The sequence below is a fragment of the Astatotilapia calliptera genome, chromosome 3 (genome assembly GCF_964374335.1).
Source record: "Astatotilapia calliptera chromosome 3, fAstCal68.1, whole genome shotgun sequence".
Taxonomy (NCBI): domain Eukaryota; kingdom Metazoa; phylum Chordata; class Actinopteri; order Cichliformes; family Cichlidae; genus Astatotilapia; species Astatotilapia calliptera.
Window position 1 is genome coordinate 54,972,834 of NC_137424.1, and position 17,197 is coordinate 54,990,030.

Here is a 17,197-nt window from a genome sequence, read left to right on the forward strand (position 1 = left end):
CTGATCTCATTGCGTAATGAGCAATGAGTGAATCTGATCTGTGAACAAGTTTCAGTATCTTCACTCTAAAAATAAGTAAATAAAACTATACCATCTTCAAATCCTTAAATGTGACACATTTTCCCAGTATTATTATTTGGGACTGATAATAAAGCCACATTAATAATTAATTATAAAACTGTTCGTGTTCATAACTACAAAAAAAATATAGAATTAACATCATTTATGAGGAATCAGTGTCAGATAGGTAGCTCAGATGCAGCAGGAGGGGAGGACTCAGAGAGAGACTCAGAGTATATTGAAGAAAACCTTCAGCGAGCAGCTTAAATTCACAGAGTCAGTAACCATGGTTTCTGGCTCAAGTTAACATCTCTTTCTTTTATATAAAAGCAGGAATTTCTCTAAACTCTGGTTCAAGAAACTGCAATAGGGCGCCTGGAGAGAGCCATGTGTGCCCTCTTTACCAGCTTTGTGTTTTAGTTTCGCTTTTCACACTAAACTCACTGTGTGAGTTTGTTTAGGAAACAGTGAAGCTCTAGGTTAAAAACCTGTATACATAAAGTGTTGATGTATGTCGACAATGTGGCGACCAAGTGCGTTGAAGGGTGCTGATCAAGCATTTCATGGTATCGCTGGTGTCACTTTGTCAAGGACAAAAGACATAAAGACCCCTTTACCGAAGTCTCGCTGTCTTATCTAAAGAAACACACACAAAATACTATTTAACATAACTGAATAAACACCTTATTGCATTGCATTAGGTGTTTTCACATGCTGCATTTACCTCTCAATAAGACCCACCTTATTGATGGGTAACAATATTCTGCTAACAGTTTGGAGTGAAATAATTAAAGTCAATTTGTAAGTAAGCATAGTGCCACATTTATGCAGGATAAATATTGAAACATACACAGTGGCTGCAAATCAGGAAATTATATCAGTGTTTAAAACCTAAATTATTCTCACTGATCACAAGTCTGCACAGAAATTATCACAGAAATTCACATTAATTGACTGAACAGCCACAAAAGACATGCAGGTAATGCAGTTGTTTGAAAAATGACTGAAAAGATTAAAATACAAACATTTGACCAATCAAATCAATTGTTAGGCAAAAGAAAACATTTGACAAACATATTACGTACAAATAAAACTAATTTCTGCCGCCTGTATTAGGCAATCACAGCACATTAGTATTTGTCATTGCTGACCTCAGTCCTACAGGCTTGGAAATTCTCACTGATGTGGAATAAAATCTTGTATACTGTAAACTAAATCACGTGCCATGTTAAAAATACATGAGTCAGTCAGAAAGAGGCTGTCTTCGTAGTTACAAATAACTGACTTCAGTTGCTTATTTTGCTTAGCGAGGTTTTACTCAAGTGGTTTCGCGAGGTATTGTTTTTCTATTTTCACCTCTTGTAATTTTTGTATTTCATCCCCTCTTTAACCTCTTTGAGCTATTTTGAGCTGTAATATTTTATATATTTCATTGATTTTGATATTTTGGCTGTTGTAACAGTAATTTCTCAGCTTAGGATAAAAGTGCATCTTATCTTGTCCACAGACAAACAGACTCACTATGTCGCACTCTGTGCTGCCGCTGCTCTTCTTCGTGGTTTGCAGCACACAGGCTTTTTTCTTCTTGAGAAACCAGAATCCTGGATTTTATGGCACAGCTACATACTACACAAAAGACGCTGATAATGGATCTGCTATGGTATGTGTGCTTTCTTTTGTAAAATGTTCTTACTTTTTTAAATTTTCTTGTCCTTTAGTAAAAGCATACTGGCTGTTTTTCCACAGCTGACTGTTCGTTATACACTGAATAACCGCTACTGCTACAATGCTTCCTTGTATAACTGCCAAAATAACAGCTGTGAAAATGTGCTAAACAAAATCAGTGAAATCAGTGGAGAGTGGTGCCAGATGGAGGAAATCTATTACGGTGAGGTTCCTGACAATGATGTGCACCTGGTTATGTGAGTACATCTTAGGAATAACCTTCTCTTAAACTTTAATATTTCAACTAAACATGAACTTTATTAAAAGAAAAGTAAGCGATTGACTCTGATGATATAATAACACATTTTATATTAGGTTTGATTGTCCTAGTGTATAATACAAACCTAATATACACCATGCAACATAGTGAAAACTCAATCTCCAACAAATTTCTACTGAAGGCTGCATGGTGATAATTGGATGTATGCCAGTAGCTTGACTTCTGGTGCTAACGAGACGAATGGAGTCATGAGCAACATCACAACTGAAGCACTGATAGACCTGAGGACCCGCTCCGACACTGGCAAAAAAAATTCATCTCCACAGACCGCCATCCTGCCAGTTATGATGTAAGTTTGCTGACTGTTTGAGTCACTGTTTTACAGCTGAAAGCTTTAAACCGTTGTGTGTGTGTGTGTGTGTGTGTGTGTGTGTGTGTGTGTGTGTGTGTGTGTGTGTGTGTGTGTGTGTGTGTGTGTGTGTGTGTGTGTGTGTGTGTGTGTGTGTGTTTTAGATTTGGCCCTCTCTGTGCTTTTATATAGTGCAATTTATCCTAAAATCCTAAAATTAAATTACAACATTTCACATTTCTCTGGGCTGTACTGACATCCGCATCTGTTTTATTCCCAACACAACTAAAATATCTTGTTTTGGAGGTAGTCCACCTTCTTCTATCTTTGTGCAATATACCAGGAAGCAGAACAATTCCAGAGTATGATGCTACAACCTAGGAGTGTTCTTAAGTTTGAAAGCCTTACCTTTACTCCTCCACACATACCGCTTTTCATTGAAGCCAAATAGCTCAGTCTTTGCATCATCTGAGTCTAAAACTCTTCTCCAAAAGGCATTTGGTTTGTCAGTGAGGTTGTCTTGGAACTTGAAGTTGTGGATTTTAGACCAGGGGCTTCATTCATGGTAAACACTTTGTCAATTCATGTCAGGCTTGAACCTAGGTGGTTACTGGGTCATTCCTGTACATCCTAACCACTTTCTTCCGATCTGAGGGTGACCATTTGGGTCTTCCTCCAAATCTTTATAAAATGGTGAAATAATAATAATGATGGATACTTTATTGATCCCCATGGGGAAATTACTTGTTTTTCTCTGCATTTGACCCATTCACTCAGTGAAGCAGTGGGCAGCCACTAAGCAGGCGCCCGGGGAGCAGTGTGTAGGGACGGTACCTTGCTCAGGGGTACCTCAGGGTAGCCGTTAAGTGGATTCGAACCCCCGACCTTCCGATCATGGGGTGACCACTTTACCTACTGAGCTATCCCTGCCACAAATATCCAAATAACTTGCACATATATGCTGTTGTTTGAATTGATCATATTGTGTTGCCTTTATAGCACTTGTCAAAAATAACACAGCATCCACTTATGCTTTGCGAACTACTGCTCCAAACATTTTATTAACATCATTATTAGTGTCGGTCGCGAACGAAATGGCTCTTAGAGCTGGATCTTTGAAGTGAACGACGCGAGCCGGCTCCTTATCGCGAGCTGTGGGGTTTTTTTTGTTTGTTTGTTTTTCTCTCACCCTCTCTCTCACACTTTTTTCCCGCTTCACTCCACACGCGAGCCCTGTGCTTTGTGCTGGGAAGAGGGGAGAGGGGCAGTAGTTACACTCGCAGTAGCACAGGAACAGAGCGGGAGGGAGAGACAGAGACAGAGAAAGAGAGCCAGGGACAACAACGTCACATTAGAAAGGTATAGTAATCATCCACAACTATTTTCAGTTGCGGATGATAAAGGATTCAGAAAGTTTATTCATGCAGGCCCATATGACAGAGAATATGCGTCTTCTTTTTGTGTTCATATTTTAATTTATATTTAATTGTGTTGTGGTTTGCAGTGTTTTGTGTTGTTTCACTTTAAATTTGTTTAAAGGAAAAAGCTGAAAATTTAAATAGTTAAAAGGGCAGCACAGTGACACGGTGGTTAGCACTGTTGCCTCACAGCAAGAAGGTCCTGAGTTCAATTCCACCATCAGGCCGGGGTCTTTCTGTGTGGAGTTTGCATGTTCTCCCCATGTTTGCGTGGGTTCTCTCCGGGTACTCCGGCTTCCTCCCACCGTCCAAGGACATGCAGCTTGTGGGGATAGGTTAATTGGATAATCCAACTTGCCACTAGGTGTGAATGTGCGAGTGAATGTAAATGGTTGTCTGTCCTTGTGTGTTAGCCCTGCGACAGACTGGCGACCTGTCCAAGGTGTACCCTGCCTCTCGCCCTATGAGAGCTGGGATAGGCTCCAGCGCCTCCCGCGACCCTGAAAAGGATAAGTGGAAGTGAATGGATGGATGGATAGTTAAAAGTTGAAATGTAAATAGTTGGTTTTTGTATTATATGATTTATTTATTACATTTTATGTGGAGTGAATAAATAAAAGTATATTTACGGTGGACCCTAGAGACAAAGCACATACAAACCGCAAAGCATGTAAAAACTCAAAACACGTACAAAAGACAACAGAAGTGCTCCAGGATGCTCGGCGCAGTGTTGTGCTTTTGTTAAGAAGTGGCTACACAAGCCAGCAAGTACCAATGACTGGATTTGGTGTGTGGTAATAACAGGTAAATGAACTTTTTTTTTTTTTAATTATTTGAATATATATGAGTGCTTGTGTATAAATACACAAACAATACACATATGCTTTCATATGTAATTTAAGTGATCTAGGCAGCTCTGCTTTTGAAGTTCAGTTAACACTAGAAATGTTTTTTGGAGTTTGTACGTGCTTTGTCTTTAGGGGCCACCGTAAATATTTATATATAAATAAAACATTAGTAATTCCTTGTGCATAATTTTATATTGTTGTTAATAATAAATTAATTGAAACAACAAAACAACCTGAAGAGCCGGTTCAGAGCTGAAAGAGCCAGTTCTCTAAAAAAAGCCGGAAATCCCATCACTAATCATTATGCAACGTCACAGACCAGTCTTCTTTTATGTGCTCCCCCCGAGGCATTCATGAGCTTTCTTAAATACAGTGTCCCCTGCTGGTAAACCCTATCATTACATCAACATCAACATATCAACACAGATATTGGAATCTGTATTTTTTCGAAATGCTTCCACGTAACCTTCCCAATGTACAATTCTTCTTCTTAGAGCTTCTCTGAGTGCTTTGTACTTTTCCAGTGTTTCTAGCATTGGTCAATCCAGTGACTGCTGACTAACAAACCTTTTTGACGCCAAAGAGAAACTACTAACTTTATGTTTAGTGTCCATGAATAAGCTCAGTAAAAACTTACTGCTCTTCAATAAAGTTGCTAACCAAAAACTGTTCCAGTTGAGCTGCTTAATTAAGTGGATATTTATAATTCACAGAGTTCCTTCAAACTGTCAGATGAATTTCACCTTGTTGATGTTTGATCCTGATGGGGACAAGGTTAAATGCAGATTTGGAAACACATCAGAGTGTCAGCCGTGCAATTTGCCATCTTTCCTTACCATTTTACCAGTGAGTATGGCTTTCATTTAGAGGATAGTTGGCCCAAAACTAACTTATTAGGCTACTTTGACCACATGTCCTTTTTCTGTCCTCTTGCAGTCATCTTGTACTCTGTCATTCAGCCCCACCAACAGCACTACTGAAGGCTTGTATGTAGTACAGCTGATGATGGAGGACTTCCCCATAAAGAACATCACACTGACTCAAACTAATGGGACAGAGACAAAAATAACAACCAATGATGCTATCAGCAAAGTGCCAGTCCAATTTATTTTGAGAGGTATATGTCTACATTATAAAGTTTTCATATTTTATAAATATTTAAATATTTGGCAACATCAGTGATATGCACTGAATTTAAAATATTGTATATATTTGGGCTGATCTTCACAGGGAGTGAAAACATTGTCTGTCCAAGGTTGCATCACTAGCTTAAACTGTGTCACAGACAGACACTGACAAAAAGAATTCAATCCTCTACAGTTTCATTAAAAACACAAAGCTGGGAGTTGACTGTAAGGGGATGGTTTACATCATACATATTAAATTATGATAATAACAACTCTTGCTGTAATGAATTGCTTGCACCTTTAATTTGTGTAACTCAATGAGCGATTACAAGCATAAATCATCTGTTTGTATTATGAAATTTGCAGAAAATATGTGGATGCCACTGGGTTTAATTAGCTAAGGTCACCATGCTGCACAAGCCTCCTCAAATGACTGACTTCCTGTCTAGTGATGACATCATTTCCTATTACAGACTACACTGATTTAAAGGGGCCAAGTAAAGTCATTTTAAAATGACTTTAGGGGAGAAGTCCAGACTCACCCCAGTCAAATACCCATACCCGGACCATCACAAGATGCTGCTTTCAATAGGAAGATTAAAGGCTGTACTCCCCTAAAGTAGAGCCCAGCCCCCTTTGAAGAAAACTAATTTCTAACTGCTTATATCTACAATCTAGCTGAGGGTAGTAAAATAGAATCACTGGTAAACTGACAGCTTCACATTCATGCTCAGCTCTCTTCACCATAACACATTGGTGTACCCAAAACCTGTCAGTCTATATTCTCCACTAGGTCCTCACTCATGAGCAAGACCTCTTATACTCCACCACCTGGGTAGTAATGCATCCCTGACCTGAAGTGGGCAGTTTATTTCAGTATAAAAATGTCAGTATGACTTACAAATTTGTTTTATGTATTGTTTCAGTGACTACTGCTGTGACATCCTGTGCAGAAGGAGAGTTTTTGCCCAAGTTCCTGTCTCCAACACCAGCCAACGGTGCTCAGCTCTACAACAGGGCCAATCAGACTCTGGAAATTAACATCACTGCAGAGACAACAAACTCTACGTAAGTGAAAGGGAAAGGTTAATAAGATCTCCAGGGCTGAACTTGTTAGAGATATATCTCTACAAATCATCTGTGGAAGTTGGTAATGATTTTCCAGGTGATTAGTTGAGCAATCTGATTTCTCAAGGTAGCGGAGAATGTGACAAAGGAATGATATTATTTGTCTCTATTACAGCTAATATTGAATTCATAATACATCTTTGTAAATAGGTGTTTTGCTTTTCTCTTTGCTGAAGGATGTCTGAGCTGCTGTTCACTGGTCCATCTAATGTAACTGTGATTAAAACGGGACCAGCGGAGTTCAGTCTGAGATTGATGCCGTCTGTAAGAGAATATGGTGGAAGCTATCCATTCTGCTTTGTTATACAGGCAGACTCCAAGTAAGTAACTTGATTTATACAGTACTGTGCAAAAGTCCTGACTAGCTCTTATTTCATATTTTGCTTATAAGGCGGTTTCGAGTAGAAGGGCTTTCTTATTTTCTAAGTAAGTGTTCTCCAGGTTTTCTGGAGGCCTTTTAAAGTCTTAACACATTGGCTGGTTTTTCACAAATTTTCAGTTTAGCCCTTGTACCTGACCATTTCCAGAGTAATGATCTATGAATTATCAAAGCATTATGGCTACATCCCAACTCTAGGAAGTAGGAGCTGTACTCCCCTGTAGCAAGTTTTCAATTGTATCTTTAGGCTCTTTGCTATACTAGCATCCTGTTTCAAAAACACATAATTTTTTTCTATTTCTTCAATTGATTCCATAAAAAATGCCAACGATAACATAGTTTGACAGAAATAAAATAGTATTTTTGCACCAACAAGACAATTCTCAGATAGCTATGAGACTCAAACTTTGAATGTCTAAGCTTGATGTGTGGTGCACCCTTAATTATTTTACAGGCTTAAAAATCTATCGAAAGTACATGAATATTATTTGAAAATCATGGTTTGCATCTAGCCATTCAGTTGAGCTTTCTACTCAAAACACAGACAAAAAGGGCTGATGTATACCAAACTGCAAAAGAACTGCACTAAAAAGCAGTTATTAATCCAAATTTGATGGAGGTGATCAGGAGAGAGGCACAACAGTGGTACCTATGGCTATTTGCAAAAATACTGACATCTCTATTATGGTTAGGAGTTAAGAATACAGAAAAGTATCAGCAGATTTTGCTCAACAACACAAAGCCATTTGAAAAGTTTCTGGTTAACAACAAATTCATTTTTGAGTACAACAATAATCCCAAACACATTGCAGTAAAAAACGCACCAAGGAAAACTGTCAGTCATCAATTTGCGCCCCAGAGCCCAGGCCTCGATATTACAGAAGCAGTGTGGGATCACCTTGACAGAGAATGGATTAGATGGTAGCCGACATTCAAAAAAGAGCTTTGACTGTCCTTCAAGAAGCCCGGAGAACCATTCCTTGAGACTGCTTAACCCTCTACTGCATGACTTTTTAATTTTTTGAGAAAATGATATTTCACCCTATTTGGGGGAGCTTTAGGGTCCCTAATAATATATCAATCATAAAATTTGACACCCTGCCCCCCCCCCCCCCCCCCCAAAACGAATATTGGTTTGTTGCTTCAAGGCAACACTGTGCAACAAGAGTAGTAAAATGCCAAGTTATTCCATAATAAGTTGTATTAGTACAACAAGGATAAACAAATAAATAAACAAGAAATAAACAATGTAAACATTTCACAGAACAATAAAACACCAAAATACATCCAACATTTGACCCTAACCCCATGCATGCGTGCGCGCGCACACACATTGTGTTTCCATCACTTTTTGGGACATTGCATTAACCTGCAGTGGGGCAAAAAAGTATTTAGTCAGCCACCGATTGTGCAAGTTCCCCCACTTAAAATGATGACAGAGGTCAGTAATTTGCACCAGAGGTACACTTCAACTGTGAGAGACAGAATGTGAAAAAAAAAATCCATGAATTCACATGGTAAGATTTGTAAAGAATTTATTCGTAAATTAGGGTGGAAAATAAGTATTTGGTCACCTCAAACATGGAAAATCTCTGGCTCTCACAGACCTGTAACGTCTTCTGTAAGACGCTTTTCTGTCCCCCACTCGTTACCTGTATGAATGGCACCTGCTTGAACTCATCATCTGTATAAAAGACACCTGTCCACAGCCTCAAACAGTCAGACTCCAAACTCCGCCATGGCCAAGACCAAAGAGCTTTCGAAGGACACCAGGAAAAGTCTTGTAGACCTGCACCAGACTGGGACGAGTGAATCTACAATAGGCAAGCAGCTTGGTGTGAAAAAATCAACTGTGGGAGCAATCATCAGAAAATGGAAGACATACAAGACCACTGATAATCTCCCACGATCTGGGGCTCCACGCAAGATCTCATCCCGTGGGGTGAAAATGAACATGAGAGCGGTGAGCAAAGATCCCAGAACCACACGGGGGGACCTGGTGAATGACCTGCAGAGAGCTGGGACCAAAGTAACAAAGGTCACCATCAGTAACACACTACAACGGCAGGGAATCAAATCCCGCAGTGCCAGACGTGTTCTGCTGCTGAAGCCAGTGCATGTCCAGGCCCGTCTGAAGTTTGCCAGAGAGCACATGGATGATACAGCAGAGGATTGGGAGAATGTCATGTGGTCAGATGAAACCAAAGTAGAACTTTTTGGTATAAACTCAACTCGTCATGTTTGGAGGACGAAGAATACTGAGTTACATCCCAAGAACACCATACCTACTGTGAAGCATGGGGGTGGAAACATCATGCTATGGGGCTGTTTTTCTGCCAAGGGGACAGGACGACTGATCCGTGTTAAGGACAGAATGAATGGGGCCATGTATCGTGAGATTTTGAGCCAAAACCTCCTTCCATCAGTGAGAACTTTGAAGATGAAACGAGGCTGGGTCTTCCAACATGACAATGATCCAAAACACACCGCCCGGGCAACAAAGGAGTGGCTCCGTAAGAAGCATTTGAAAGTCCTGGAGTGGCCTAGCCAGTCTCCAGACCTCAACCCCATAGAAAATCTGTGGCGGGAGTTGAAAGTCCGTGTTGCTCGGCGACAGCCCCAAAACATCACTGCTCTCGAGAAGATCTGCATGGAGGAATGGGCCAAAATACCAGCTACTGTGTGTGCAAACCTGGTAAAGACCTATAGTAAACGTTTGACCTCTGTTATTGCCAACAAAGGTTATGTTACAAAGTATTGAGTTGTATTTTTGTTATTGACCAAATACTTATTTTCCACCCTGATTTACAAATAAATTCTTTACAAATCCTACCATGTGAATTCATGGATTTTTTTTTTTTTTCACATTCTGTCTCTCACAGTTCAACTGTACCTCTGGTGCAAATTACTGACCTCTGTCATCATTTTAAGTGTACATTCATTTCCTGGAGACTTATCCAGACTCTACCCATCACAAGTCCCTGCCTGATTCTTACCCTAACCCTGACTCAACTTTTACCCTAAAATTAAACAATTTACCTTGCAATTTGTTCCCATAAAGTAGGCGAGACCTCACAATGGGAGTGTGTAAACAAATTTGTGTCCCCACAATAATAAGTAATACATACACGTCCACACACGCACATACACAGCAAAATTGGTATGGCACGGATCTGGTCCACACAATGTGCTTACACATGGCCCACATACCGCAAAGAATGACGGCCCTTTGGTGGCCCAGACCTGGTTTGCCAGTGGTGGCCCACACATGGGCCAGCACAAGGCCAGTTTCAGACAACCTGGTTGTCCTGTGCTGGCCCACGTGTGGATTATCTCTGGCAAACCTGATCTGGGCCACCAAAGGGCCATCATTCATTGCGGTATGTGGGCTATCTGTAGGTGGTGTGCAGCCACGGGCCAGTTGTAGACACACTGCTGGCCCAGAACGGTTTCAGCTCTGGCCCCAGATGTCAGCCTAATGTCTACCTTAATCAAGCCATGCAATAACAACATGTGCCAGAACATGCAAAACAGTGCAAAAGTAACATGCCGAAACTCTGTTCAGACAGTGAATGGACTGATTTTTATATAGCGCTTTTCTACTCTCCTAGATTGCTCAAACTGCTCTATACAACTTGCCACATTCACCCACTTTTGCTTAACGGAATGCTTCCTAACTACATTCATACACATTCACACTCTTGACATGCAGACTGGAGGAGCCAGGGATCAAACCGCTAAGCTTCCGATCAGTTTGTAACCTGCTCTACCACCTGAGATATGGCATGCCATCGCATAAACAGTGGCATCATTGCCAGACCTGGCACACATCTGGTTGACATACACTCTGCCAAAACACCAGTCAGTCAGAAGTGCCAGCTTGATGCCAGATCTGGACCAGACCTGTTTTCTCTAGGCCTGGGCCACATAAACCAAGCCACAATCAAGCCAGATATGGCATGCCATCACATAGACAGTGCCATCTATGCCAGGCCTGGCCCATATCTGGATGACATATGTCTTATCATACCAGAAGTTGGCCAGCAGTGCCGACTTGATACCAGATCCTGGCCAGACCTGCTTGCTATGTGGGCACTAGCACACACACACAGACACAGTTACTTTACCAACTGACTCCTGAGCTCCTAAGTGTCCCGCAAACCTCATTCAGGGATTCACTCCTCTACTTCAATTTCACTCCCTGAAAGCTCACTGTCCTCACTTTCTGAGGACAGAAAGTGCACATTCCCTTGGTTTCCTTAGATAAAAGGTATTTACATCCATGTCCTGTAATTATGAGTAGATTGTAAAGTAAAAAACATTGACTATGATCATATAAATGCACACAAACACATCTCTACAAACATATGCAAATGCATTATATTGCCTGAAAAAAATTGGGCTAACTGCGCAGTGTTGCCTTGAGGCAACGAATGAAAATTAACAGTTTTACTGTATAAATAAATTTTAAAAAGTAGAACAAACAATCAAATATGCTTCTTAACATATTCAAGCACATACAAGTATTTTTTAATATACATTTATTTCACTATAAACATGTAAAATATTGATCTTTATCTTGCCTCCTAATGGAGATGTCCCTCATGTAGTGCAGCTTGCAGAAAGGGGTCCTCCCCCACCAAAATGAAAGTCACACCACCTTCAATTCATCATGTTATTGGAAAAAGATGTGTCTGGTAGCATTATTTGAAAAAAAAAAGTTTTTTTTTTTTTTTGAAGGGCCGGTATAAGGCATGAAAATGTGGATTGTTGTAAGTGAAAGGAAAAGGTTAATAAGATCTCCAGGGCTGAACTTGTTAGAGATATATCTCTACAAATCATCTGTGGAAGTTGGTAATGATTTTCCAGGTGATTAGTTGAGCAATCTGATTTCACAAGGTAGCGGAGAATGTGACAAAGGAATGATATTATTTGTCTCTATTACAGCTAATATTGAATTCATAATACATCTTTGTAAATAGGTGTTTTGCTTTTCTCTTTGCTGAAGGATCTCTGAGCTGCTGTTCACCGGTCCATCTAATGTAACTGTGATTAAAACGGGACCAGCGGAGTTCAGTCTGAGATGGATGCCGTCTGTAAGAGAATATGGTGGAAGCTATCCATTCTGCTTTGTTATACAGGCAGACTCCAAGTAAGTAACTTGATTTATACAGTACTGTGCAAAAGTCCTGACTAGCTCTTATTTCATATTTTGCTTATAAGGAGGTTTCGAGTAGAAGGGCTTTCTTATTTTCTAAGTAAGTGTTCTCCAGGTTTTCTGGAGGTCTTTTAAAGTTTTCTTAACACATTGGCTGGTTTTTCACAAATTTTCAGTTTAGCCCTTGTACCTGACCATTTCCAGAGTAATGATCTATGAATTATCAAAGCATTATGGCTACATCCCAACTCAAGGAAGTAGTAAGTATCTAGCTGTACTCCCCAATAGCGAGTTTTCAATTGTATCTTTAGGCTCTTTGCTATACTAGCATCCTGTTTCAAAAACACATATTTTTTTTCTATTTCTTCAATTGATTCTATAAAAAATGCCAAAGATAACATAGTTTGACAGAAATAAAATAGTATTTTTGCACCAACAAGACAATTCTCAGATAGCTATGAGACTCAAACTTTGAATGTCTAAGCTTGATGTGTGGTGCACCCTTAATTATTTTACAGGCTTAAAAATCTATCGAAAGTACATGAATATTATTTGAAAATCATGGTTTGCATCTAGCCATTCAGTTGAGCTTTCTACTCAAAACACAGACAAAAAGGGCCGATGTATACCAAACTGCAAAAGAACTGCACTAAAAAGCAGTTATTAATCCAAATTTGATGGAGGTGATCAGGAGTATTTGCAAAAATACTGACATCTCTATTATGGTTTGGCACCACATGTGTGGTCCAAAGTGAAGGAGTTAAGAATACAGAAAAGTATCAGCAGATTTTGCTCAACAACACAAAGCCATTTGAAAAGTTTCTGGTTAACAACAAATTCATTTTTGAGTACAACAATAATCCCAAACACATTGCAGTAAAAAACGCACCAAGGAAAACTGTCAGTCATCAATTTGCGCCCCAGAGCCCAGGCCTCGATATTACAGAAGCAGTGTGGGATCACCTTGACAGAGAATGGATCAGAAGGTAGCTGACATTTAAAAAAGAGCTTTGACTGTCCTTCAAGAAGCCCGGAGAACCATTCCTTGAGACTGCTTAAAGAAAGTATAAGAAAGCTTGGCTGTGTTGAAGTTTAAACTTTGTGAACTTCTTGCAGATTTTATAAAATGACCTGTTTTGATGTTTGTCTTTATATGAAATCTACACTGTCTAGAAGTGTTTGCTTGTTTACTTGATTATTTTTAACATGTATTTTCACATTTGAAATTTTGCACAAATCTGACTTTTTTTTCCAGTAAACTTTTTCATCTTTTGAGGTTACAGTTGGAGCCAGAAGATGACATGAAGTCCTGGAAATGTCTACAATACTTAAAAAATTTATTAGACCAGCTATCATAAAAACAAACAAAAAAAAAACCATAAATATTTTAGAAACCTGCCAAAAACATCTATAAACAATTATTAATTAGTATTTATTAGGCAAATAAAGTGCATGTTTTTGGCCACACTTAAATTCAGACAACCCCCTATGTTGAGCAAAAAGCCAAAGGTCCAGGTGCACCCTGCCTAGGACAGGATTACCAGGGTCCTACCCTGGAGCCAGGTTTGGGGAAGAGACTCCAGGGTGAGTATCTGGTGGCTAGGCCTTAGCCCATGAGACCTAGGTGAGCTCAGTCTGAAAAAGCTACAGGCAAAAGATGGATGGACAGACTTCTCTCCTTCTGCTGTTGGCCAATGCAAGCAAATGACTATAACTTGGCATCTTAATAAGAAAGAAATAGAAAATGATAAGACAGCTGTGCCATAAAGATTACATTAGGTGGTGATTTAATAAATCCATTAAGCACTGTGTGACTAAAATTCTTTGAGCTCTGCTAAACTGTACAGCACCATATTTTTAAATCTGATAAACCATTAATTATTTACAAGCTTAAGAATGAATGTAAATACTTTGGGAACCAAAATAATTGAAAAAAAATTACAATTTGTAACACAAATAATGATGTATCTACATTAATTTATAGCCACAGTGGAACCAAGTACTACTCAGAGCTTCGATGCGTCATTGTGAGCGTTGGAAACAGTGAGCAAAGCCGTTACCCTTTTCTCCCAAGTCTTACATTTTGCTACTGATTTACCCAATTCATGTATTTAATTTAACATCTCTACTTAACTTGATTCACAGAGTCAGAAATAATTATAGCAACGACCACTGCAGCAACTCTTACCAGTGAAGCAACTACTACAACTGCAGCAACTCTTACCAGTGGAGAAACTACTACAACTGGAGCAATTCAAACAAGTGGAGAAGCTTCTACAACTGGAGCAATTCAAACAAGTGAAGAAACTACTACAACTGGAGCAATTCAAACAAGTGGAGAAACTACTACAACTGGAGCAATTCAAACAAGTGGAGAAGCTTCTACAACTGGAGCAATTCAAACAAGTGAAGAAACTACTACAACTGGAGCAATTCAAACAAGTGGAGAAACTACTACAACTGGAGCAATTCAAACAAGTGGAGAAGCTTCTACAACTGGAGCAATTCAAACAAGTGGAGAAACTACTACAACTGGAGCAATTCAAACAAGTGGAGAAGCTTCTACAACTGGAGCAATTCAAACAAGTGGAGAAGCTTCTACAACTGGAGCAATTCAAACAAGTGGAGAAGCTTCTACAACTGGAGCAATTCAAACAAGTGGAGAAGCTTCTACAACTGGAGCAATTCAAACAAGTGGAGAAGCTTCTACAACTGGAGCAATTCAAACAAGTGAAGAAACTACTACAACTGGAGCAATTCAAACAAGTGGAGAAGCTTCTACAACTGGAGCAATTCAAACAAGTGGAGAAGCTTCTACAACTGGAGCAATTCAAACAAGTGGAGAAGCTTCTACAACTGGAGCAATTCAAACAAGTGAAGAAACTACTACAACTGGAGCAATTCAAACAAGTGGAGAAACTACTACAACTGGAGCAATTCAAACAAGTGGAGAAGCTTCTACAACTGGAGCAATTCAAACAAGTGAAGAAACTACTACAACTGGAGCAATTCAAACAAGTGGAGAAACTACTACAACTGGAGCAATTCAAACAAGTGGAGAAGCTTCTACAACTGGAGCAATTCAAACAAGTGAAGAAACTACTACAACTGGAGCAACTCTCACCAGTGAAGCAACTTATACAACTGGAGCAATTCAAACAAGTGGAGAAACTACTACAACTGCAGCAACTCTCACCAGTGAAGCAACTTATACAACTGGAGCAATTCAAACAAGTGAAGAAACTACTACAACTGGAGCAATTCAAACAAGTGAAGAAACTACTACAACTGCAGCAACTCACACCAGTAAAGCAACTACTACAACTGCAGCAACTCACACCAGTAAAGCAACTACTACAACTGGAGCAATTCAAACAAGTGGAGAAACTACTACAACTGCAGCAACTCACACCAGTAAAGCAACTACTACAACTGCAGCAACTCACACCAGCAAAGCAACTACTACAACTGCAGCAACTCACACCAGTAAAGCAACTACAACTCTTTCATTTACCCCTCCAGCTAGTACACCAGTTTTGAAGTGTCACACAAGCCATTGTTGATAAACATTTTTAATCAAGATTAGCACTTTTAACTTTCAGTGTTTTTTGTTTTCTATTTCTTTCAGTTATTCTGATCATGGGACCTTTACTTTCAACTCTTATCCTTAATAAGTAAGTATCTATGCGTCTATGTGTATATACATTAACAGTCAACTCTTCTTGCTATCAATATAATGGTGAGTCTTTGTTTCTGTCTCAGGTGAATGTGGACGCATTGCTACCTGAGGTTGGTCGATTCTTATAAAGCCACAGAACCTCTCACAGTATCACATAATTTCTTTTTACAACTCAGGGAAAGTTTGCATTAGTAGTCATGATTAATGACAGTAACAACTGAAGCTCACTGTTCCTTTTTATCCATGTGCTGACAGGACCAGAAGATACCGCACCAGACCTCAAAAGCAGCCAGTACAGATGAGTGTGCCACCACCTAATTTTAAAACACGAACATCTACCTGCAGGAAACTCTTGAATTCTCTCTGTTTATTAAGTTTATTTACTCATTCATTTTTGTTCTTCTTTAATATTGAATGAAATCGAATGAAGTTTATTATTGTTAATCATTTATTTCACATTTTAATTTTTTATGTGATGGTTGTTAAATGACTGTCCTCTTTCTTTCATGTTATACCTTCTCTAATCAGTTGTTGCTATTAGAAATACAGTGGCTAAAATAAGTAATGAATAACAACACTACAGATGACAACAGAGCTGCTATTGACATGAAATTCTCACCAGATATTGGTAACACTCCGTCCAATCCACACATGCAAAGAAATGAAACCACAGTTGTCCATGAGGAATAACACAGGGAAAAAATATTGAACACGTGAAAAATGGGCCGTGCAAAAGGGTATGGAAAGTCATAAAAACAGCTAAAATATATCATTGTCTTTCATTTATATAGCACTTTAAAAATACACCTGGTAGACCAAAGTGCTGTTCAATACAAACATAAATATAGTAATAAAATAGCAAAAACCAGACATAGCAATAAAATTAATAAAAATGTTAGTTTTTATTAAACACCTATAAATAAACAGAGGGGCAGAGATACTCTGACAGTCTATGGCCTATTTTGACAAGAATGTGGCAAATAGTTGATAGAAACTGGACAGTTTGATGATTTGTGTTGTCTTGCTATTCTGTGTAGTGTGACATTCTTTTTTGCTTTCTATATGATTCTGTTCAATAAACACTTTCCAGTGAATCTCTCTGAGTT

The 17,197-nt window shown here is 39.2% G+C and overlaps 1 protein-coding gene across 2 annotated transcripts; it reads left to right on the forward strand.

Annotated features, from left to right (window-relative positions):
• Positions 1–1,270: 1,270 nt before the first annotated feature.
• LOC113019414 (uncharacterized) lies at positions 1,271–17,185 on the forward strand. 2 transcript variants are annotated; one of them, XM_026163133.2, is made up of 14 exons: positions 1,271–1,395; positions 1,568–1,720; positions 1,807–1,982; positions 2,187–2,354; positions 5,334–5,466; positions 5,557–5,737; positions 6,674–6,815; positions 7,052–7,195; positions 12,263–12,406; positions 14,397–14,455; positions 14,558–15,898; positions 16,041–16,086; positions 16,175–16,201; positions 16,347–17,185. In XM_026163133.2, the coding sequence occupies exons 2-13, from the start codon at positions 1,583–1,585 to the stop codon at positions 16,176–16,178; spliced, it is 2,676 nt and encodes an 891-aa protein (XP_026018918.2). In that variant the 5' UTR covers positions 1,271–1,395; positions 1,568–1,582; the 3' UTR covers positions 16,179–16,201; positions 16,347–17,185. The 2 variants fall into 2 exon arrangements, with proteins under 2 accessions (XP_026018918.2, XP_080148552.1); XM_080292426.1 differs by having other exon boundaries at positions 1,321–1,395; positions 1,807–1,948.
• Positions 17,186–17,197: the final 12 nt, after the last annotated feature.

What these genes read in the sequence shown, in the direction of transcription:
- LOC113019414 (XM_026163133.2), top strand. Translation starts at nt 1,583, where the DNA reads ATGTCGCACTCTGTGCTGCCGCTGCTCTTCTTCGTGGTTTGCAGCACA. An exon ending in CTTTCCTTACCATTTTACCA is followed by an intron (nt 5,467 to 5,556) that starts GTGAGTATGGCT and finishes GTCCTCTTGCAG; the next exon opens with TCATCTTGTACTCTGTCATT. An exon ending in GTTATACAGGCAGACTCCAA is followed by an intron (nt 7,196 to 12,262) that starts GTAAGTAACTTG and finishes TCTTTGCTGAAG; the next exon opens with GATCTCTGAGCTGCTGTTCA.